Source organism: Mya arenaria, chromosome 4, assembly GCF_026914265.1.
Source record: "Mya arenaria isolate MELC-2E11 chromosome 4, ASM2691426v1".
Lineage (NCBI taxonomy): Eukaryota > Metazoa > Mollusca > Bivalvia > Myida > Myidae > Mya > Mya arenaria.
Genome location: NC_069125.1, coordinates 35,963,077 through 35,987,924, shown reverse-complemented (window position 1 = coordinate 35,987,924; position 24,848 = coordinate 35,963,077). Strand labels below are relative to the sequence as shown.

At 34.9% G+C, this 24,848-nt stretch overlaps 2 protein-coding genes across 3 annotated transcripts; one reads left to right on the top strand and one right to left on the bottom strand.

The window, feature by feature from the left end:
* The first annotated feature begins 1,786 nt into the window (after positions 1-1,786).
* LOC128229724 (uncharacterized) lies at positions 1,787-6,864 on the top strand. Its single transcript, XM_052941531.1, has 4 exons — positions 1,787-1,939; positions 2,831-2,963; positions 3,660-3,784; positions 5,815-6,864. Exons 1-4 carry the CDS (start codon positions 1,814-1,816, stop codon positions 6,712-6,714), a joined length of 1,284 nt encoding a protein of 427 aa, XP_052797491.1. The 5' UTR covers positions 1,787-1,813; the 3' UTR covers positions 6,715-6,864.
* On the bottom strand, positions 6,857-24,816 carry LOC128229722 (splicing factor, suppressor of white-apricot homolog). 2 transcript variants are annotated; one of them, XM_052941528.1, is made up of 17 exons: positions 24,510-24,816; positions 23,267-23,436; positions 21,980-22,081; positions 21,468-21,550; positions 20,220-20,457; positions 19,483-19,559; positions 18,760-18,869; positions 17,223-17,405; positions 15,996-16,206; positions 13,991-14,168; positions 13,277-13,399; positions 12,255-12,419; positions 11,046-11,262; positions 10,492-10,749; positions 9,374-9,583; positions 8,766-9,117; positions 6,857-8,128 (listed from the first exon to the last, which is right to left on the bottom strand). In XM_052941528.1, exons 1-17 carry the CDS (start codon positions 24,695-24,697, stop codon positions 8,051-8,053), a joined length of 2,943 nt encoding a protein of 980 aa, XP_052797488.1. In that variant the 5' UTR covers positions 24,698-24,816; the 3' UTR covers positions 6,857-8,050. The 2 variants fall into 2 exon arrangements, with proteins under 2 accessions (XP_052797488.1, XP_052797489.1); XM_052941529.1 differs by having other exon boundaries at positions 24,460-24,649.
* Positions 24,817-24,848: the final 32 nt, after the last annotated feature.

Sequence of the window (24,848 nt, the reverse complement as noted above, 5' to 3'; positions counted from 1 at the left end):
TACTTCAACTGTATTAAATTGGTTAAGTTTATCAGAACTATTTCATTTGTATTCAAGACATTAGCTTCAAGTCCACTTTCCTGTTCCTTTAGAACATTTATATATATTTTTCTTACTTAATCAAATTGGCGTTGTGTTAATATACATGCTAAAGTTCCATGCTCCAAAGTTGGCAATCCATGACAACCACGCATTGCCAACTTTGGAGCTTATCAGGGTAACGGGGGTCTCTCGCTAGTTTAGCACACTCTATTGGACGCAGTGTAAGATCAAGGCAGATAAGAAATACAGAATTTATGAGGATCAAAAAGTTGACCCGTCCTTTTATTATAAGTTTCGATAGAAAATTTCAGTTTTGGACGATTTTAGATTTAGCCATAGTAAGGTAGAGCTCTTCTATAGGGGAATCGTTAGTTGATAAAGTACTGAAATCTCAAATCATCTCTGATAAACTTACTTCTTTTACAAATTACATCCCATGTCTTTTTGTTGTAGTCTATAATTGATCGTTTATCATGACATTGAATTGGGGCCATTTCCACACCTTTATTTTAACAGTTTGGTATGTTTTTCTAATAGCAGTGTAAAACAAAATTGGGTGTGAAATTTCGGAAAGGGAACAGATAAAATGAAATATTAACTGCAATTGCTATCATTTAGTACCGGTCTTTAACGCAACTAGTAAAATGTCATTATGTTGTAGTGGGTAAACCCTGTTTATTCCATAACAACACGTTGATTTAATGACATTTTGACACGTTATGAACACCTAGTGCACTCGTTACTAAAAACATGCTGACAAAAATCATTTACCACATTTCTTGCCAAATCAAAATAATTTTATTTATAAACATGTTTTGTTCAGTGCAAAATGGTAGACCAAAATGCTTACCATTAAGAATTAGAACTTAAGCATTACTAATGAACATGTTGACTCGGTTTAGATATGTAAATTATCATCTTTCAATACCCTTATTTATTATGTTTCATAGCCCATATTTATTTCCAAAATTGCCAATGAAACTTGAAACATTAACATTTTATAGTCAAGTCAATATTATTTTTTTTGGCAAATACATTAAAAACATTGCCATTGTAAGAGAAGTGTTACGTTTAAACTGTCTGTAATAGTGATTGCGATTAAAAATGGGAATAATTTTTGCAAAATACATTTAATTTACTTTCTTTTTTTACATAATAACAATATATGAGATTCCTTGAACTACTTATGTAAATGAATAATCGAGTATTATTTCAATTAGATAAAAATGATAAAAGGGTAAAAAATCCGAAATAGTTATGGAATAATTTTATTGCTATAAATGACAAACTTCGTTGCCAATGTCATACCCAAAGTGTCATAACCTTGCCGATGGATTATTTCTATCCCACCGCGGGGTTGGCCATAAAACCATTATCGTACAATTGAACACACTGTCTGGGCATCTTAGACTCTTGGCCATGGAACATACTTATATTCCTTAGTTACGGTCAATCCGATAGGTGGCGAATGAGTTTTACACGAGGATTCCGTGCATTTCGAGTATTGTCCATTCAGCCTTCGGACCGGCTGGTGAGCAGGCGTGTTTTTTGTTACTCAATTATCTGCGCTATGAAAAGTTTATCGTTTATGTTGATGTATCATCACTATCGGATTGAGTCGAGAAGGAACGGAAATCACTCTCCGTGTGGCGATAGGGGAGCTCACTGCGTGCGAATTTGAAACTCTGGTTCTTAATATAATTAGTTCAAAATAACCTTAAACGGTGCGTTAGTTTAAATCAACATAACGAAACTCGACACATCAAAGGTGATGTATCAAGAATCTATAGATAAAGAATACAAAACGCTGTCTTCTGTGCCGATCGGAGGCTTCCCAGTCAGATTTCTGAGCATTGATGAACGGGACAATGCTCATTTTCCGCAGTCATTGGAAGCGGTAAGTGACTGATGTTGTTATAAGGCTGTATACCACTATATAGTCTAAAATAATAGACGTGTTATACGTGAAGGATTTGCCATATCAAAAATTGTAAAAAAAAATCCGTCAATGTACAATTATTTGGACTGGTATACTACTACTATTTGATTTTATTCATCAAACTCGAACTTCGTCGAAGTCATTCGCTTACACAATGCAAGTACATTGTTATTTGAAAGACGGTAAAAACTGCAATGGAAAGATAGAAAGAACGCACTAATATCTCTAGTTGTGCTTAAAGCTGCACTTCCACAGATTGAACGTTTTGACAACTTTTTTATTTTTTGTCTTGGAACGAGTCATTTTTTTTGCGAAAATCCATGGAAACCAGTTATATAAGACTGCTGACAAAAAGTTAGATGGCAGATTTTTATATTTCAATTCAAAAAGGTTTTTTTTGCATTTTTCTTAAACCGTTAGTAACGGTCTTTTAAGCCATAAAACATTAACTTTCGAACGGATATATGAACATCTACGATCTGATTTTTTGTCAGCAACCTTAAATCATTGGTTTGCAGATATCAACGCAAAAAAAATGCTCTTTCCAAGACAAAATATAAAAAAGTTGAAAACATGGTAAATCTGTGAGAGTGCAGCTTTAAAGATGTATTATATACGTGGCGTGCACTGTGAATAGCTCTTTGCTTCTGATAAACCGTGAATTTTGTAATTTAAAGATGTATAAATTTTGCAAGATGCACCAAAATGTCATACTTAATCTGTCATTATGCTATCATTCTTATATAAACAAAAACTAAGACAGCTCTATACTTTTATCAAAGTCATTGTCGATCAATGCTTATATATATATAAATGCTCACTTTACAAACGTACTCTGTGTAAAACAAGGTTGTGGGAACGCCTTTATTCCTCGCCTGCGATGTTCTGCCAGAGGTGGGCACCTGTGTTTTGAGGCAAAACCAAATCAGAATCCACCAGCGGTTTGCCAAGATTGGGCTTGCTACTCGCAGGAATATAATAGGTTAGTTATTTTCGAATTAAAAGCCGGAATAGTGTAACTCAAAGCTTTGGTTTCGCCGGGCCGTGAAAAACTTTAACCTTGACCATATCTGATCATGGCTTTAAATCCTTTCAAGATATTCCTATGGAATTTGGTACGCACGCTGAAAGAGACTGTTTAGCAATGTTAAAATATTCACATGAAATTTGGTTTACATGTTAAAAGAGACAATGCTTTGACATCTACAGGTAGCAATGTTCATATTGGTTTTTGTTTCATATTTAATTATCATAGTATTTCCTTATCAATAGACTACTGTTAACTTACTGTGACAAGTTTACCTTTTAAAAAATATCCCGGGAATAATCAAGCACTGCAATACCTCAAACCACCTCATATAACCAACGCAGGCAATCATAGCTACGTTTCAATAATTTCGAATAAGTTATTTTCTTTATTTTAAAACATTGTTATAAGTTTGTTTTGTAATCCTATATAAAGGTTGTCGTTTGCTAGACTCATTTTCGCAGACGGCAAATCATGACGATATAATAAAGGTTGTGGCAATAGACCGGCAATCCAGCGATCCTGGTTCGATCCCGGTTTCGGCGGCTTTTTCTTCACTGCTATTTTTTTATTATATTTCATTGGACGTGTATATATACATTAGGTATATGTGGTTTAGTGATTCTGTTAAAAATTGACTCCTATCTGCAGGTTTCAAGGTCGCCGGTGTGAACAACAGTAAAGTGATGTGGTTCTATAGTGTCGAAGGCGTCCTCCGAGTTCTGTTTGAGTTTGGAAATAAGGCTATGCAGAGAGATTGTCTGAAAAGGCTAAGGGTAGGCATACAACTCAGTTGATAAGAAATATAATGACATATCAAAGGACTCCATAAAAAAGCTGTACAGGTTAGGGACCCCGTTTTCCTAGAAAATGGAGGTTTTTCTTAAATAACTTGTGAATTACCGTTTGTTTTTGCATGAAATTTCACAGGGAGTAAGTTAGGTCCCTGATCTAAATATAGGTATGATACGATTCATAGTGTATACATATTTTAAAAACGGGTTCACGCGCTAAACATACAAAATACACTAAATACACTGCCAGAATAATTCGCCCACTTAAGAAAATTGTCATCATTAAAACAATCCCCCCCCCCAAAAAAAAAAAAAAAAAAATATTCTCGACTGATAACAAAATATTTTATTTATCTATATTTTGTATAAAATTCAATATGTTGCTCTGTTTAAACGAGTATTTTAGGATGAAAGGTTTTCCCCATTTTGTTGAGTGGTAAAAATTAGATAATACCCCGCTAGAAGAAATATGGCGCAACCGTTTGTGCAATTTCAGAATTGCTGAAATATTGCTCAATTTCAAAAAAGGATAAGTTCTCCTATTTTGAAGCTTTATTTGAAAACAAACTTTTATTCGTATGAAAACAGTCATAATAGAAATGCTAAACAATAGTTTTTCAAGGTTGGTTAGGACGAAAAAGTGGTTCCTATAGCCAGTGGCTTTCACTACGTATTACTATAACGTCTAGCAATACCAACGTGGTCCTGTGCAAACTTGTATAACGTCGCACAAGTTAACGTAGCACTGTGTAAACTTTCCCAATCACATTTATAATAGCTCGTTCATGAATATTATATAAAACTAAATATCGGAAGTTTCACGTGTAATCCCTGTTTTGATTCTGGGCCAATATACAATTGGTTGGTTTTAAACAATGTTTTCACAATTGGAAAAAATATCCCAGATATATGAGAAGCACGTAGTGTAAAGCATAAAGCGAGACTGTAAGTTCTCTTATTTTAAAAGCCGTTGTATATCCAGGGGGTGCTGCTTTTACCGGGGAATGTATGAAGACATAGCATTGAAAAGTGATTATTACAATCATTTCAGGAACTGCGTTTGAACGTATGGCCTTTGTCAAAATAGAACCCAGCACCACTTGTAAAGGAAAAGAAAACAACTATGCGAGTTGTTTGACCATTTGGCTTAATAAGATTATAAAATTATACACTAGAAGTCATACCAGTGCTAGATCGGTAAAGATTTTGACATGTTCCCGCACGTTTAATTTGAATGTTATTGATGCGACGGACATATACACCATACCATCACTCGGTCTGATAATGCAAAGACGATTTTGAAAACCTTTTCATGGTGTATGGTCGAATGAAATAAGAATTTAGAAATGTGGGTCAGGGCCTCATGCGATATTGCGCGATGAACTTATATAATTCAATCACTCTCGTTGGCACGATGTTACACGAGAGTGTGGTCTTGTGTTGTCGGGGAAACCGGAGACCCGAAGGAAACCCACTTGGACAGCTTGGTACTTACAAACTAAACTCACATGCGCCCAGGCCGGGGATCGAACCCGGGTCGCGAGTGCGCCCACCACTGCGCTAACCGGACAACCAAATTGCGCGATTAACAGCGTTTCTCTGAAGCACGTCTTTATATTACTGATGACATATTTTACTTTTCAGAATCCACTATTCTCAGTGTAAATCAATGGGCCGATTGTTCAGAAATTTGTTGAAATTAACAACGTTGTGAAATTCATCATCGTTAACTTTCAACTCTTTACTGCACTGGAAATTTAATGAAAACACTTGAGATCTGCTGTATTTCTAGCAAGATTTGAGACCACTGTTTCAGCTGTACTTGTTTTCTTCAGATCTTGGAGTAGGGTTTATTATTGGTCCCAGTTCGGAAACGTGAGTACATAATAAAACATTCACTTTACAAAGGTAACGGTAACGTTAACAACGTAACGGTAACGTTAACAACGTTGTTATCTTTAACAACGTTCTGAACAATCGGCCCAATATTCCAACTATCATGGTTCTTTCAGAAACTCTGGTACAGCCGTTACGACGCACCACTGCTGGAAATGGAGGGAGTAATACAATACACACATACAGGTTCCATTGATCCACCGCTTGACGTGGACATACGGACCAAGGATATAAACGAAATACCATCGTGTGGAATGGCCAATTCAGAAGATGTTATCAAGACAGCCAAAGAATCTGCAAACCTAAGCTCCGACTTCAAGGAAAGTCTAACTTCGACTGGTGTTCTTTATATGCTTGAATGTGCTGGGATTTCTGTTGAACTTGCACACTCACTTACAACCATGATTTTTCAATTACATGAAGTGTATTCACAAAATAGGGATCTTCATGGTATAGATATTGAAATAATTACCAAGTATTTTTGCTTCTTTCATTTTATGTTAACTGGCAGTGGCCATTATGATTCAGAAACTGACAAAGGAGTATTTAAGTTCATTGAAAATTTTGTGCAATTATTCAGCGGTGAAGATATAAGTAGTATTCCTATGGACAAATCACTCTCAACTCCAGAAGGCATAACCGAAGAACACTTCAAACTTTTGTATATTGTAAGCCACTGGCTTGGTATGGAGTATAGGAAATTGAAACCACTTATTCAAAACAATGTAGATCAGTTCAAGAGACAAAACATTCACTCTATTGACACACTACCACCAAGTGAAGCCATCATTGATGACTTATTTCCAGTGTTCATGAAGCAACTGCTAGTTAATTGGACTGATGTTGATGACAGTGTGACAGAAGATGACACAGAGGATGAGAATATTGATGAACATAGTTATTCAACAGCAGGATTTTCTAAACAGCTAAAATTGGTTCAAGTGATACTGGAACTTGCGACAGGCAGTCTCATTTCTGCGACATCACATTTTGTGAATTATAAATGCAGCATATGAATGATGGTTTGAGCTGCATCAATGTCAATCTTACAGGTTTTTTGTTGTTTTGCTAACCTCTGAAGTTTAAAGCAGAAAGGTAATGCAATGAAATTTTGACTTGATGAATGTTTTTTTACTCAGTAAAATGAAAACACAAATATATTGCTGTGTTTCTTTTATTTATGCATTCAATACACAATAGAAAAGTAATAACTTGATGTACAAGAATATTTTTTTTATGTATTTTCTGAATTTAAAATACATGTATTACTTAAAATGTCTATTTATAAGCCCTATGTTGGGGCAAGCGCTTTTCAGCGACTTATGAAATACTTCATTTCAAGACATCCAAAATGATTTCTAACCGTGTAAACAAATAATAGTAGCTTTGGATGTAAATGTTCATCTTATATGCTATAATCACAGCCTTTGGTATTGCTTCATTGTTCAATCAGGAAAGGGCTTAACAAATACATCAATAACAATTCAAGGAAACCAGATCCATAACAAAATCATATGCTTGACCAGTAGTAGATCACTAAAATAAAGCAATCTTCACAACTAGCAGTCCTAAAAGGTTTCAGGGGCCTATTTCAATAAAGGATTTTAGTCTTAATTTCAATAATCCTCAATATGTATTAACACCACAAATGGCAAGACATTATATTTTTTTAATTGAAACTGATACTCATATTAAAAATCAATACATAAAAATGTATAACAATCATAAATTTTTAAAAGAGATAAACCTTTAACTACTTACTAAATGGTGCATTTATGGAAAATATTAATTACCGACAACAAGATTGTAACCGCGTATTTAACAGCTGAAAACGCACAAATATTAAATGACTGGTGGGTCCTAAAAGATTTGCAATAACCTTTCTTTCAAATTAAACACAGTATCCTTCATAAGAACCAATGTTTTTGATATTTATTCATCCTTGGTAATTTAAATTAATTGTATTAATTGCGGTACTGCTTATTTAGGAGTAAGAGCGCATCTTTAATCAACTTTGTCTTTTATTTTAAGGACTAGCTAAATTTCAATTCATATAAATTTTTAGCAAAACAATTAAACTGACTGTGATAATGTCAATTTACCACTAAAATCAACTAAGATCTTTATTGAAACCGTCCCCAGGTATATATGTCCCAATTTGAATGTTTAAAAAAGTAATAAATAATGCAAGTGTTTGTTGGTCATGAAAATAAATCAGTTTTCAAAGACCACAATCATAGAAGGTAGAAAATCTCTCCTAATAATTCAATCAAGGAAAGGTTGGAGAAAAGTACAAATCTAATTAGGGTCAATCATAAGCACTAAATTCTGTCATCTTCGTCTAAACAATCATCAGGTGTCATCGTCTGCAAACATGTCCTCTTCCTTCCGACTGGCTTTGATCAGGGCTCGAACTCGATCCAGCATGTACTGGAAATATTGGAAGGATTTTTTTTAGAATTTCATGATTATAGAATGATGTAGAAGCATTGTAATATATCACAGTCATCGCAATTAGACTATGGTATGAACAAGCCAAAGTTGTTATATCATTGCTTGGCATCATTTTTTTTTTTTAAAAAAGCCCTGCTATATAAAATCCAGAATTTGAGCATGCCTGGAAATCATTTTACCAGTGAAGGTCTTGCAAGCTTGTGCTAATCTCGACCACTGGTATCGCATGAAATATTAATGTACATCAATATGAATTTCAGTCTGACTTCATACATGATCATTATGGCATGCACCTAAGTTTATCAGTTTTTTTCTAAGTGAATAAAAAAATGGCATAAATCAATAAATATCTTATCACTTTATAGGAGTTATAGGACTTGCTTCTAATATGGTATGATAAAAAATGTGTACCAAGAGTCATGTCAATATCTTAAAAAGTGTTAATGTTATGGCCAACAACGTTTGACAATGCCAAGTGTATGACAACAACCAGCAAATTTTGTCTTAAAAAACTGACAAACTTACAAGAGCGCCATGGAGTTTACACTATTACTTGTCTTTACAAATGCCTGCTATTCGTTCTGGGCTATTTGATGGTTTCAAACCAACTTACATTTGAAACATTTCTCCTAAGTGGTGGAGTGCCACCAGTATCTCCATTCACTTCCAGGGGATTCGGGGTTCCTTCCCGTGATGTGACACTGCTGTTTGCCGGAGTAATCCCCAAGCTTTTGCCAGGTGAACTACGAACACTTGCCAGGGACTTTGACCTCGACCTACTTCTAGATCTGGACTTTGACCTTGATTTTGAGCGTGACCTTGACCTTGCTGATGATAATGAAGATGACCTTGAACTTCTACGGCTTGAATGACCACTGCTTCCACTTCGGGATCTGACCCTTTTCTTTGGAGAACTTAATGTTGAACCACCATCAGAGTCAATGTCTGCATTTTTCTTCATTGACCTGGCCAATGGAAATGTACATTTTAATTCATAACATTAACAAGTTATTAGTTACATTTAATTTTACCTTACATAACACATACTGAAAGGACTTTAACTGGCTTGTAGCCCAAAACTTGATAAACAGATCAATATAGAAGTTAAGTGAATTTAATATTGTATTACTTAATAAAACATTTCTTTTAATTGGACCATTACTACATATACTCAACAATATAATAAATTTATGACGATTGCATACGTTTCATTCCAAATACCTTTCACTGTGATCCCGCTCTGAGGCAGTGTCAGTTATCTGCCCTGGTTCAGGAGTGCTCTCCCTTGTTTCTCCTTCTTCTGGTGTATCCATGGCAACACCAGCAGGGGACATAACTCTTGGGTCAGGTTGTCTGTCAATGGAAGGAACTGTTGGAATGGCTTCTTCTTGAACAGAAGGAAGAGACACTGTGGGTGGACGCTCCTTTGACCTGAAGTAGAATTCAGAAAACATAATATTTTTATATAAAAGAAAGTTCATTCAATCTTTGCAGTTCAGATTTCTCAAACAAAAGCTGGATTTTTAGACTCAAATCACTGCAAGTTAGAAATTTACCACAAGCCCCAAAGTCATTTCACTAGGAGATTTACATGCAGGCTAGTGCAAATTTTGATCACTTTAGACATATGAATAAGGCAACAGTGATATCATAAGACCAAAACTGAATGAGCCAACATTAATTTCAATAGAGGCACCAAGAAAACACCTGGACAAAAAAAAAAAAATCACACAAAACAGACAATCAATTTGTACAGTTTCAACAGTAGCTTCAACCGTGGCTTCAAATATTCAATTTCACTCTCTTTGGTTCTTTGTTCTTGCACTTAATTGTTTTGGGTGATGCAGAACAGTGTGTGTATACCATGTGAAAAATTGCATCATAAATGCTACATCGGTAGACAACAATTTGCTTTGAATGAAGACTTTAAACAAAGATATCTTCACTTTTTTTTTACCATTTTATATGAAACAGCGCAGTCTACACCGCTTACAAAGCCCCGCCTTCTGTCCTTGATTGAGAGTTTAGTTTCTTTAAACTCTTCAACAAACCTTTTCACAATATGATCATCTGACGGAGCACTGACAAAACAAAATTTTGGAAACAGGTTTGTCAAAGTGTTTGATTAATCTAATCACCTTATCAAACTTTGTTAATACAACGAAAAAGTTATCTTTGTTTCAAGTCTTCATTTTAAGCAAAATATTGCCTTCCGACGTAGCATTTATATATATGACATAATTTATCACGTGGTATACACACACTGCAGAAGCCACAATCACTAAATGCTTCAAAACGTAGAAACGCTAAGTTCATTTGCAAACAGAAGCAATTCTCACCTTGAATGCCTCTTCTTTTTCTTCTTCGACTTCTTTGACTTTGATTCATCTTTCCTCGACCTCGGAGATCTTGACCTCTTTTTCTTCTTTGACTTTGACCTTGATGGTGACTGTGACCTTGACCTTTGTTTGGTGCTGCGACCGTGTGACCTTGACCTAGATCTATGACGTGAGGAGTGACTAGGGGAGCGGGAATATCGGACACGACCTTCAGCAAACCTGGGTGGGGGAGGAGGTGGGAAAATTGATGGTGGGGACCTGGAATATGACAACACATTTTTATTACCCTTCATGAACATAAATGCACCAACTTTACCTGTAAAAATATGAAACAATACCAACAGACATGACTACATGTTTGTTATTTTTTAGCTAAATATTTTAATATTTAAAACAATATTTAACAGCAAACACAATTCCTAAAAGGAATAATAACAGGAACAATGGAACAAATAACATAAAAGAAGGAAAATAATTCAAACCTATTAGATTTCACATTTCATGCATGATTAAGTGCTTATTTTTCCTCTAAGATGACAAAAAATAATTTTCACCTTCGAGATACATTATAAGCACTTGGTGGGGTTGGTGACCGTTTCCGTTTCTTCTTCTTTGACCTTCCATGTGACCTTGATCTTGACCTTCGTGACCTTTTCCCATCTCTTGACCTTGACCGATCACTTGACTTGTGCTTGGACTTAGATTTACGTCTCGATTTTGACCCATCTGCTTTTGATGATAATTTGACATCTGTGTCTGCAGTTTTTTCAGCTGTTAATATAATAATAAAAAAATTATACACATCACAATCAAAAGAATGTTCAAATTTCAATCTCAAATGAAGATCTGTTTACTTTTTATCAGGATTTAGATACCTTTAGTAATTTACCTGCAGCTGGTGCCAATTTCTCAAAATACTATAAGCTTTACAGATTTAAGTATCATATTTCATTAAGCCATCTTACTTGCTGAAACTTGATATCATCACCGAAACACAGTTTATCATAAATTCATTTCGGGTAATAGTTCCAATACTCTTTAAAAGGAGAAAATTAAAAAAACTTATACCATAACATAAATGTAAGCTTATTTTGACCTTGTTATAAGGACCTGAGCTGTTTAAAGGGATTCATACAAGTTTTACAGAGTCAGACATTTATTTTATTTTTTTCTTGAAGCGAAAATTAATGTTTTATTTTTTTCGAGTGAAATGTTAACAAAATGTTTCAAACAATGATTAAACATTTACAAAAGTTCAAATTTTCTCTATTTTAATTATTGGTAAATGCGACAGAAGGTACTATATTTTGCAGAGCGTTAATAACAGTATTGAAAGTTAATTCATTATACTTCAGGTTTGGCTTTACTAAATTCTGTTTAAATGAGGACCTGGCAGTTGCTGTTTGATCTTTGTTCATAAAAGTAAGTAAAATAACTCAATTTTAGCAATTAAAAAAAATATTGCTGACAAAATCTCCAATGTCCAATTAAATCCTTAATTAAGTAACCACTCTGCTATTTTCAATAAACAGCTAAGACAAATAAAAATCTAAAGAGTAAAAGTCTAGTGTATTTACTGGACTGTAAACTTCATAACCCAAATCTGGCCTTTTCAGGGAAATTTTTGAACTAGTACAAGTAACTTGATTGAAAATAGCTCTCACTTAAAATTTGAATTGGGAATAAAAATTCAAAAGGTATTTTTTTTAAATGGCATTCTGCAAGATTTTCAAGAATTTTGGCATGGCTGCCAATTGATTTACCGTTTGTTGTTTCCACAGAGGTTTCAGTGCTGTTTTTGTTCTTGAGAAGGTTGATAAACATGGCCGCCTTTTTCTTTCTCTCCAACTTCATCTGAGCCTCACGATCAGCTTGTGACAGCTTTTCCCGTGCCGAGGCAGCTATACGATCCTTCACTCTCTGCTCAGCTGAGAAGGAATATTAGAAAATTAATATAGCCCTTTACTTTTAAAATGAATAATATCAAATATTTTAACAAGACCATTTTTAATTTTGTTTCCAAAGTCATTTTTCAAGTTACTTTCTACTGTATTTGATGCAAATGTACCAGCAAAAAAATCTTTTCAACTGTACAACAGTCTGAAGTTTAAAGCTCTGAGTCCTCATTTTATAGGATTAATTTTGAACTTGAGAACCCCATGCCCCAATTTCTCGAAACTTTTTAAGTCCCTTATAACAGGATTAAGCCAAGCTCACTATTTTTTGTTTTTCAATCATTTGTGTAATATGTACTTCTTTAAGAGTTTTTATACTTAAGATAGGAATGATCTTTATGATAATCACAATATACCATTTTTCAATAATCAAAATTCAATTTAAGTATGTATTTTGGCTAATTGAAATAAGCTACTTAAGCCCGTTAAGCTTAAGAAGTTTCGAGATATTGAGGCCTGATGTTTAAGCAACCACACCAAATACTTGTATATCAAGCAATTAAAGCAAAAAGGTCTGAAGTCACAATATACAAAGAAGCAGCTAAAACCTTTTGGCTTCAGCCTCCATACATAGATCATCACTTAATACGTTCATCTATTTAAACAACCTCATCTTATGAGCATAACATAAACTAAACCACATGTATTTGAGTCACCCAAACCAATTGTATTATTTTTTAGTCCTTATAAAAACATAGAATAATAATCTTGGAATGATCAGTAGTATTGTTTTCCCAAAAGGTAAATGCAGGCTAAGGTTTACAAACCCTAACTGGACAAACATCAGTGTGACTGTCAGTAGGATAAGCATGTTACATATTGAATTTTACCTAATTTCTTCTCCATATGTTCATCATTCTTGGTCTCAGGTATGGCTGTCACATCTGGAATTGGAGTGCTCGTGCCAGACGCTGTGGCTGATCGAGACTTGCTAGGTCGCATTCCCTCAGACTCTGGAAGATACATTACATTTTTAAATCTTCTATCATTTTGGACTAGGGTAATATTCACACAGCTGCTTTAATAAAATATTTTGTCCATTTTTCTCTTTACAATACAGAATACAGATCCATTTTAAGGACTGTCTAAAGCTGCTATGTAGAAATTCCCTGGTTTAATTGATTGATTAAGGAATTGAAAACGAATCAATTTTATTAATTATCATCTAGAAAAGCTGGTAGCCTTCTTTCAAACATTGTGATTGAGGACATTAAGTAGTAGCTTCTCTTTCCTTTCCAATCTAGCAGACAATTTTCTGTTTCTCTTGAGTTTGAATTTATCCCAACCAACTGTGTTGTCCACTCTGCCTGTCTTACTCTCCATTATTCCAACCATGGCCCCTAACGTATTTCCTTTTTATCATCTTGCTTCGTGTTTAAAATTGACCCTGTGGGCCAAAAACCCTAGGACCCCTCTCCTCTAGGATCACACTCCAGACCAAAAACGCTTTGTGTTCAAATGACCCTTTTTTGCTCTTAAGCCTTCCTCAATTGATTCTTGAGCCTGCTTGAATCTTGACCCCTTCTACCCATCCCCTAACTCACCCTCATCAGTAGACTCGTCATGACCAAAAACAGCTTTGCGTTCCAGTGGCCCCTTTTTCTCTTCCTGCTCCTTGACGTTTTTCAGTTTAAACTTGACCCCTCGGGCCAGTTGCTCTGCTCTCTCAGCCTCCCGTCTCTTCTCCTCCTCCTCTTTCTCACGACGCTCACGTTCCATCTCCTGTAAGAAATGATACATTGTCCTCAGAAGAATTTATAATGTATACTACAAAAGTATAAAGTTTAGCTGTGGTCTAATTTGTGAGTGAAGTGTTGTCTTTTTTATTAATTGTTTCGCCCCACTCCTTAAGCTTAATCATACATTTTTCCCAAAGTATTAAAATAACAAGAGGCCCATAAGGGCCTATGCTCTACTGGCATGGCTCTTGTGGTCATTTTTAATCCAGGGCATGTATGTATGGGTAAAAGGCAACAGACATATAGTTCACATTTTGTGTTTGGGTTACCTGAAAACGTTGCATGTTCAACATCTGAGCCCAGAAAGTATTGTAAGCAGATTAGTTGCATGAACTATTCTATATAATGTGCCAAGTCAAGGTCATCTGACAAAAAAAAATGCTTTTAAAACTGTACTCATAGTAAATATTTCTGTAGTTTCAAAAATAAAAAAAAGGTTGGTCAAAAGTCAAGGGCACCTGAGGACAACATTGATGCTCATTTGCAAAACTGTAGACATGGTCTAAATATCAATACTGAAGCTTTAAGAATAAAAAAGAAGGTCAAAAGGGGTGGGGCCAGCTTTGGCCCCAGGGGCATATTTTGAGCCTTGTGGTGCCTTATTTAAAATAGGAAGTGTTTGCAAAGCTGGTTCCGACAAAAAGATTTTAAAACATTCCCAATTTAAGTATACCAAACCTGTGAACCCCGGGGGATGGCCAGTAATGACCCCAGGGGCATAATTTGAACAACCATTCACAAGCAATTGTGCTGAGATGGATGCACAAACATACAAAAAGATTTTCAAACCTTTCCCAATTTAAGTTAAAACCTGTGAACCCTGGGCGTGGCCAGTAATGAGCCCAGGTGCATAACTTGAACAAACATTCACAACCAATTTTGTTAAGATGAATGCGCGAACTACAGACACATAGAGCTAAAAAATGGCCTTTGGGCTTTCAACAAGTACAAGGCAGAACAATTCACAAAATCAACTGCACAACCAGAAAGCAAATTGTCTCCCTTAATCCTAGACTTTAACATGGACATGTAAACTTGGCTAAAAATAGAATTCGCACATGCAGACCTGGCTAAAAATAGGTTAACTAAAATTAGCATTTCTTTAAAACTTTCAAGGCCCATAATCTATGCATGCATAGGCGGATATGGCTGGTTTTCGAATGGAACCAACTCTAATTGATATCTCAATACTGTACAAGTTTCATCGAGATTAACAAGAAATTGTTTACAAACGCACGGACTCATGGATGCACATACTACGTACACATTACCATCGCTTAAGCTCTTCTGGCCTTTGGCCAGTAGAGCTAAAAATCCCAATTTCTGTTTTGAAAAAAAACAAAAAAAACTTTTGTATTATTTCATCAAAAAATTGGACTGGAAAGCCATTTTCGTATGAAAGACTTGGCAAATTCCTAAATTACATTATTTTATCTTATCAGTCATTTCTTCAAAATTGAAAAGTCAAAATGACACATTTTTCCCCAAGGTCTCATTCCCAATATGGAGAAAAAAACACAGGAGTGCAAATGCATGTACAAATGACCAGTCACAAAAGTAATTATTGTAAGTGGTTGGGAACAACTTGACAATTATTAAAGCAAGAGTTATGGATCTTGCCACATATGTACGTATTTTGTCTAGAAACATGAATACCCCAGTACCAATGTTTCATTTGAATATCTTGAATGTTTTTAGTTAAGGCAAAGGTTTAAAGTTTTGCGCCTTCAAGGCTGACAAAACCAAGGAAATCACAAAAGAAAAAAAAGACTATCTAAAAAATAGATGAGTAAAACAAAGCTGTTTATACCTCTTTGAACAAATGTCTCTTGAAATCGTAGTATGAATGATGAGGATGCCAGGACTCCAGGAACTGAAAGCGAGGATCATTCTTGCTTTTTACTACAATGGCAAACTCATCCCCATTCTTGGCAACGTACATTGCCATCCTGTCTATGATTGGTTGGGCATCTGGTGGGGGCGGGACTATCTTCGCTGAAGAGTCATCTTCTGCTTCACCACTGGAATTAGAACTGTCTCTTTAAGATGTCATCATCTAAGTTATCACAGGATTATGTAAGCTTTACATTAAATAACAATGGACTGATTGTTCAGAAAGTTAACAATTTTGTGACTAACCACATCTTTGTTGTTAACTTTTAAACAGGAAATATTTGATGATATGCTCACAGATGTACATATAAACAAGTACAGCTGAAACAGTCGCCTCAAATTGTGTCAGAAATACTGCAGAGCAAAAGTATATCCATTAAATTCCAGAACAGTAATGATTTGAAAGTTAACAATGATGTGCCATTGTGGTTAACAACATTGTGACCTTTAACAAACCCTGAACAATCTACCCATTGTGTCGTATTTTGCTGTCTTTTCATGCAGTCATTGAAATTAGACTCTGTACCAATCCAAATTCTTACCCTAGTGCTTGGCGTAATTTTTTTACAAGCACTGCCTTATAAGATCCATAATTTGAGCAAGCGGGGAAAAGCATTTTACCTGGGCTTGGCTTGCAGACTTGCACTTATTTTGACCACTGTTCATTTTAAAATTGCTTTTTTTCTTACAAAATTTTAAACTGCCTGTCACTTTTCATTGGAAATTCATGCAAAATTTTATATTGCCTGTCTCTTTGCTTTTGGGATTTCTTGCAAATTCTGAAACTCTCTCATTTTTTATGTGGTATATAGGCCTGATTAGTCTCAATTTTGGGAAAATTTAGACCATGCCAAACATAACATGTATAAAGTTACATCTTTCATGCATTTAAAGATAATTTTTTTACCACTAACTTCAAGTCTGGATCTTGTCATTACATCAGGATCATATTAATGTAAAAGTTATTAATATACCGGGTAATGCAATAAAAAATTATATTACAAATTGAGGGATATTTTTTGTTATCATGAATTTCAATTTAATTCTGAGGCACATTGCATATGAACAAAAAGTACTGTGGGCTTTGTTGTTAGGGGAAACAGCCTGAAAATTGCAATAAAATTCATGAAAAATAATCACTGACTTAGCTTGTTTTTTTTGCCCGGCCTCTGATTCATCTGGTGGTTCCTGTTTTATTTTTGTCACAGGCAGCTCAACAGGCTCAATGCCCGGGGGTGGGGGACCAGAGTACTCTGACTGGCCTGCGAATTCCGGCAAAGTTGACTCTATAGCCTCAAGCTTGGGCTCTAACTTAATGGCCCGAGCTCTGCAAATAAACAAGGAAAGTTTGCAAATCTCATTATTACTGAAAATATTAGTTAGTATAAGAGATTTAGCAGGGCTTCCATTAAAGGAAGTTTGGAAGTATATTATTCCCTTGAAATCGGCTAAAACTTTATCCCATGAATAGGCTAATTCATTCCCTAGAAGTACAAAAACTTCCATATTTTTTTTAGAAAAACTTCTAATTAAGTTGAAGGCTTGGAAGTTCAAGATAATCAAAACCTGGTGTCAATGTTACTTTTATGGTGACATTTCCAGTCAGTCTTGAAGGAACATGAATTTATATATTATAATATGGTGAAGTTGGTAAGATATAGATGATTTATTTTTTAAATTTAACATATTAAATAGTTGAAAAATAGTTGATCAAATTGCTGTGTTCGAGATACTTAAACTTCCTCATACTTAAACTTTCGCATTAGGAAAAACTTCAAATATTAATTTTATTGTAAGGAAGTATAAACGTCCAGTTTTAAATTCTTAATGGAAGCCCTGGTTAGTATAGAGGATTTAGACTAATAGCAAGGGTTTGAATCCATTTTGTTTTTAACCGCAATTAAAAGACATTTTAAGGTACTTCTTACTGTTTTTAATGCAAATGTCCCACAACAAACAAATGTATGAAAGTATAAAAGCTCCCAATCCAGATTTGGGAAAATGATTGCCACTTTCATTCGAAATTCAGACTTGTCTTACAATTTACGAAGCCAAATAGAAGTATTTAGTAAGGAGTAAAGATTGCTGATCCAAATTTGATTTCCAATGATTATTCTTTGGTCATGTGCATATTCTAATTACTGCAAAGACTATGACATTAAAACATACAGTCTGCCCCAAGAGGGCACTTTAAATATGAAACTTTCTCCTTTACAACCTAGAACTTCCAGCTATAGAATATCTTTATTTTGCCTTCAAGCCCTGGTTTTATGTGGTGGTGTAAGTAGTGTATACTCCAGGTTCTGGCGTGAGCACACTGAAGGGTCACAGAGTGACAGTTCAACAACTGCACACCTAATCTGGACAGACCATCAAGTGGTTAACCAGTACTAGGTGCCTTCACCTCTACAAGGAACTGACAACTTCTGTGCATGCCAGGGGCAGTGGTACAGTGCAAATGGTCGTAGAAAGGATATCATAACCAATCACAACAGAAGTGACCTGGTCTGCCCGGGAATCAAACCCGGGTTGTCTGATTCACAGTCCAACGCTCTACCGATTGAGCTAACAGGCGGACTATCCTGGTTGTATGTTTAAATGGAAAGCCCTTATAAAGGCCCTCTAAACCAGCCTTTTTAAACTAATATTTTTAATTTCAATTAAGTATGGTAAACTCTCACTTGTTCTTCTTTTCCACATCTTTGTCGACCTTGGCAAATGACTGCAGAAGCTGCCCGTATGATGTTTCATGGATGGACACTTTGGGCATCACAAGAGGCTTGTATGGTTGCTGCATAAAGAAGTCATACTTATTTTCACATCTTCACTACCTACATGTATGGCGGATATCACTAGAGTGGTCATACAATATAGAATTTCAATTTATTTCACAAGTTTTCTGAAAATAGAATAATATATCAAAACTACATGTAAATGTTCCTGGTTTTGAGTGTTATACAACCATTATGTTTTTACACTCGTCTAATATTACTTTAAACTGACAAAATTCCGTTTTTGATGTGATAAAAAGAAACCTGCATTTGTTTCCGTTTCATACAAACGAATGAAACCAGACGCTAAAATTGCAAGAAAAAAAGAAAATTGTCAAAAAACAAAAACTGTTATGCCCTATATTAAATGGGTAAACACAGCTAAGACGGTGAAAAAATATTCTTTTAATCATGTAATGCGATGTATTATACAAGCTTGTAATGACAATTGTTCTAGGATTGTTTTGAGGACATATTGTATCTACATCTAACTGTTACAAAATTGTATGACAACAAATAAAATAATGACATTATTTAATGTTTGGGACATCATCTATGATTTAAAATATTCTATATAACACATGGAAAACACTTTGAACCAAGCAAAGTCTCTACATCGTATTAAGGCCTTACCTCTGGTGTGGGAGAGTCTCTATTTGACACGAGAGTTGGGTGCAGGTAGCCACTGTCATTGTGATCGCCCTCACCACCTGGTAGATGGGGAAAACGTGAGTGTATATACCGTATAAAAGATATACATTCGTGGTCATTTATTGCGGAATTTTAAACAAATTCTAGGCTCATTTTTATCAATTTAAGAAAACTAGTTTAAAAAGTTTCATAATTTAAATTATGACCAATGAGATATTCAATATATATCATAAATACTCTTTTTAATGATTTACAGAGCTTAATACAAAAAACAACGCAATTCACTTTACACACGCTACTACTTTGTGGCGTCAACAATTATTACATTAGTTATACATCAAAAATATAGAATGACATTAACACATGATGGCAAACTTACTCATTTATGATATAAACTGTTATTATGTAGTTACAATTATAATTTATCTGTCTGCAGCTATTATAGCATGCACATGTTGTACAGAATGCATATTTAGTAAATCAGTCAGCCATTTGGTCATTGAATACTGGTCACTAGCAAATTTCAAGAATTAAACTTGCAAAGCACATCTCATATCAAAGATCACACTTGTAGTAAAAGTAAAAGATTTACAAAAATGTGAAAGAAATTCATATGATCAAATGTGACATGTACAGCAAAGTTCTGACATTTTTTTCAAACTCTGAAGTTCAAATAACAGATGAAATGAATGCTTTATTCACAAAATATAAAGGCTTACTATCATTGTGAGAATCCTGTCGCTCAGTTTTCACAGGCGACTTTGGAATATATTTCTTTGTTTTGATCATCTTTATCATGTGTTTGTAATAGGGATGCAGCTCGTTCTCAAAGTGCATGAAGTTGAACGCTGGGTTATTGGCCTGCTTGGTCTTCATCACAATTTCCATCTGGGTTCCGTGTTCAGCAATGAACTTTGCTGTCTTCTCAATTATGGCATTCTCCTTATTTGTTGTGGGCTAGAAAAGTAAATTAACTCACATAGGTAAGATTGATGTAAGTATGCAAAAGCATGAACTTTTTTTGAACAATAAACAGATGACAGCTATCAGTAGCCAACTCAGTGAAGCTGTATACACCTGCTAGTGACGATATCAATAAAATAGTCTACTAAACACGTGACTTCTGTATACACCCACAGTGTTACAATGTCTTATGGGATTAATCAATACACAACTTTTGGAATGAATACCCCGGTAATACATTCGGGTGTTTAAAATGGATGTAAAACTGAATTAACTTGATGTTTTTGAACGTTCTGAGTTGGATTTTCGGACGTATGGAGATTAAAAGCGAACATAATATACATCTGAATGTCCATTAATGCAACCCTTGCAGTCCGATGAACTAAAAATTAAATCGACAAATGGAATTTTCGATAAATGCTGAGAAATCTTATATTTTAGGATGTTTATCATGTACATGTATATAAAGTTGTAAAAACTTGTGGCCGAACCCTTTTGTATACATTGTAAAATTTATATATATATGTGCTGAAATATTTGCATTTCAATGTGTTGAATGAAACTTGTTTATATGGAATAAAATACCAATAAATCAAATGTACAAAACAATTCATAGCAAAATGATGTTGTTCACAATAGGAAAGCTAGTACATTGTTTAGGCACCAGTGACCTAATGTTTTCATTATGACCTTTGCTCAAATTTGTAATTCCATCCATAATTAAGCAACTTTGCACTAACATTATTCATTGTCAGTTTAATACAGTACCCAGTGTTGGTTTAATACAGAGCTAATAATAATAAAATGTTTTATGTTCCCTTGTGTAAATCAAAGTTCACTTATTCACTTATCTCACAGCTGTTGAAAGTACATGTAGCACATTACCGCAATCCCTGCACTGGTAAAATGCTTTAAAATATAGGCCAAATTCTGGGTTTGTATAACAGAGCTTTTTCAAAATTTTATTGTAAAACCCAAGTTTATAGATTGATCAAACCACTCACAGTGTGTACGCCGGCAGGCACCTGTAGCTCAGCTGGTGTGATGAATGGCAGATCATCTGGGTTCACCTTGTTCTCCTCAGCAACTGATAAAACAGAATAGCAGCTTTAAAACATGACTTGCGCCTTACATAATACTGAAAATTATCTCACTGCCTAACGCCATTTCAGATGAATACATGACGTGTACGCATGTAAATTCTTCATGACCTTTTTTTTTTGCTTTTCAGGAAAGAACAACTCATCATGATTTTGTTCTTTTAAATAGTGGCTATTGATCTTTTATAAAATTAATGATAACTTAAGTAATAAATGTAATTTTAATACTGCCAAAACAATAAAATGTATAAATTGATCATGATATAAATTGAATGCAGACTGATTATTAACATTATGTGACATTGTTTTGACACATCATTTCAAAATTTAACTGTTACCATTTTCCTCATAACATAGAGTAAACAGATAATAAACTATGAAGAAAACGTTTATTCCATCTGACAACAGGGACTGACCTTGCTGTTCTGCATATACAGGCTGACCATACGAGTCATAGCTGAACTCGACAGCTTTGTACCCCTCATCTAGGGACTCATAGTATCGTTTCCACTCTTCCTCTGTAAAAGACAACATAATTTATCAAAATGTATGTAAAAGTTATAAGGATAGGTGGGCTAAACACTTAAGCATTTAAAAAAAAGTTGGTTGTAGATATATGTTTTAGTTATTCAACATATACACCATGTCTGGACATGTAACCATAAATACTCATTGAGCATTCACTTCAAAGCATAATGAACATAAAAATCCACATACCCTTATAGCAAGAAATGAACTTATAATGTGTAAGCTAGTGGTGTTCCAATGAACAATTAGAATAGAAAATTTGTTGGGTCTGAAAACGGCAACACTAGATTGTATTTGGTCATAATCCATCATCGATTCAACTGGCAAGTTGTTTTTCTTCTTTACTCTTGTTATATGCGTTCTGACAGTTAATTTCCACCATTTTTCTCCTTTGAATTCATTTATACATTCAGAAGTGCTATTATTAACAAAATGGCTTAAATCAACAACAACACTAAATAACTTCAAACATACATATAACATAAGCATAGTTACGGTTTACTGATAAATGTACAATAATATAACTACAATTAAGGTATTGTACACAACCAATTATCGATAGTCAAACTGGAACCTATTCCCAACACTAGTGTAAGCTAGGACAGTGGTTTTCATATGCGTTAAAGCATGGCACTAGTAAAGTTATTCAACTGTCATTGGACTTGTTCAAGCTGATTAATACGAAGTCTAATATCTTTAAATCCTGTAACGGTCCGCTGTATGCGGCAGATGTGCATTCATAGTCTCCACTTCTATGCACTTGCTAGAAAGTTCAGCTGTCCTGTGAGCCATAATAAGTTGGAACTTCAACAATCTTTAAAGCTCTGCTTTCCTGATGGTTGAAGTGTAACGGTCCCCTGTAGGCGGCAGAGGTCTACAGTGGTGGAGGTGCGTTCATAATAATATTCCATATAAACCGGAAGTATGTTCATACCGGATGTAAACTTGGTTGGTAATATGCAAAATAGCAAATCCCTGGCTATGTGAGAATAGAGAAGTTAGTGTATATAAAGACCAGTGGACCCCTTCAGGGTCGAGCATGCTTTTCCCTGAAGGGATCTGTTGGTGTTTGTTTCATTACGCCAGAAAGCTCGGCTATCTGGTGATTGTTTGTTCATTGATGGTCTCGCATGTTACAATCCTATTGAGTTAGAAGTCCCATTTGATCTTCTTACCTTCATACATAGCCTTTTCCACGATATCAGTGTGAAGCTCAAGGTAGCGTTCCTCATCGCACAGTTTCTCCATATTCTCCTCATCGTCTGTCAGCTTGGGTTCAAGTCTGCCCTTCTTGTTGTCAGCATCATAAGGTCGGAGGTCAAACAAATGGCCCCTTCCATCATACCTGCAGACAGACAACATCAGTCAGTTCCTGTATTTGGCAATTTGTTCATCTTATTCATCGATAATACAGTTAAGCAAGCATTGTTTTCTTCAGTAATGACTATTTGAATAAGCTATTAATATAAAATTACCGTTTCAGGGTTCACATTTGACTGTCCATGGACTCATTTATATATATTTGCTAAATGGGACGTATCAGTTTTAAATTTTAAAGGAAATAAGCCACGACTTCAGCTTTTCTACTGAAATTGTCCTTTTGGACTGATACTTTTTTTATTTAAATGAGAACCCCATATTCACATTAAAACTTTACAAGAGGTGTATATTCTGTATCATACTATTCAATGTGTCAATTCTTAATAAGTATACTTCAAAGCTTGCTTAATCTGTAATACCAATGGATAATGCCCTTGCCATAAGCAGTTCTCAACATACACTAAATAGGTATACAAACTGAGAACAATTCTATGTAAAAATGACAGTGATGAACCGGTAACGCCAACAAAATCTGAAAAAAAAAGAAATTCAAGAAAAGCTAATTACTATCAAATCAAAGAAATATGTTTAAATAACCAGTTAAGCTGTACACTTATTAACCTTACTTGCATGTGTTATCAGCTTTAAATTAATTCAAATGTCTTGATGCCTCTTTTGAAATGAAACCAATTCCAAAAGACCTTACCATTACCAATACCTGTGAATATCTTAAAAAGTTGAACAAACTTATTTCTTAAAATGTTCATGAGAACTTTGGAGAACAGTAATATTATTGACAATGATTTATAATATTAATTGAACACATATACCACCTTTTCCCAGTGTAATGACCTGAAATATATCTTAAACAGCCATAATTTTGGCTGCTTATTTTACACTGGTATTTCCAATGCTGTATCAGGGGAGGTAATTCATCATCCCTTGAAGAAGTTGCTTCAGCTGTCACAGTGTACAATCACAATGACATGACGACCTGTTGAAACTAAATGCTCATTAGTATATCAATCGATTTCCGCGAGATTTAAACCTTTTTTGACAATCGACAGTAATCCACGCCTTCTTGAACGGAACACAGACCTGTCAATCTTCAGGTTTTCGTCTCCCATCCACGGAATGAGGAATTTCCCCTTGTCGACAAGTTTTGCCTGTTCGTCATCTCTGAAAAGCTTGCAGGCGTAACCAAACACAAATAATTCTTCATTTCTTGACGTATTATCGCGTTCTTCGGGCTCTGAATTTGTCGGAAAAAGCCACTCGCTCGCCATTTCTTTCTTGATTTTATTTTCAGTTGTGAATTTCGCGAATTGGGTCGATTCCTATTTTTTATCGATCACTATTCATTCATTTAACTTGGGTATTCTGTTTTTTTTTGTCTGTTGTCATTCCGATTCTATGCTTTTAATCGTTGCGTCAAAC

Excerpts from the sequence above, each read along its gene's own strand:
- LOC128229724 (XM_052941531.1), top strand. The coding sequence starts at position 1,814 with ATGTATCAAGAATCTATAGATAAAGAATACAAAACGCTGTCTTCTGTG. Across the intron at positions 2,964-3,659 it reads TACTCGCAGGAATATAATAG|GTTTCAAGGTCGCCGGTGTG; the intron begins GTTAGTTATTTT and ends TCCTATCTGCAG. Across the intron at positions 3,785-5,814 it reads ATTGTCTGAAAAGGCTAAGG|AAACTCTGGTACAGCCGTTA; the intron begins GTAGGCATACAA and ends TGGTTCTTTCAG.
- LOC128229722 (XM_052941528.1), bottom strand. The coding sequence starts at position 24,697 with ATGGCGAGCGAGTGGCTTTTTCCGACAAATTCAGAGCCCGAAGAACGC. Across the intron at positions 20,458-21,467 it reads TGCCTGCCGGCGTACACACT|CCCACAACAAATAAGGAGAA; the intron begins GTGAGTGGTTTG and ends TTACTTTTCTAG. Across the intron at positions 18,870-19,482 it reads GAGACTCTCCCACACCAGAG|CAACCATACAAGCCTCTTGT; the intron begins GTAAGGCCTTAA and ends TTCTTTATGCAG.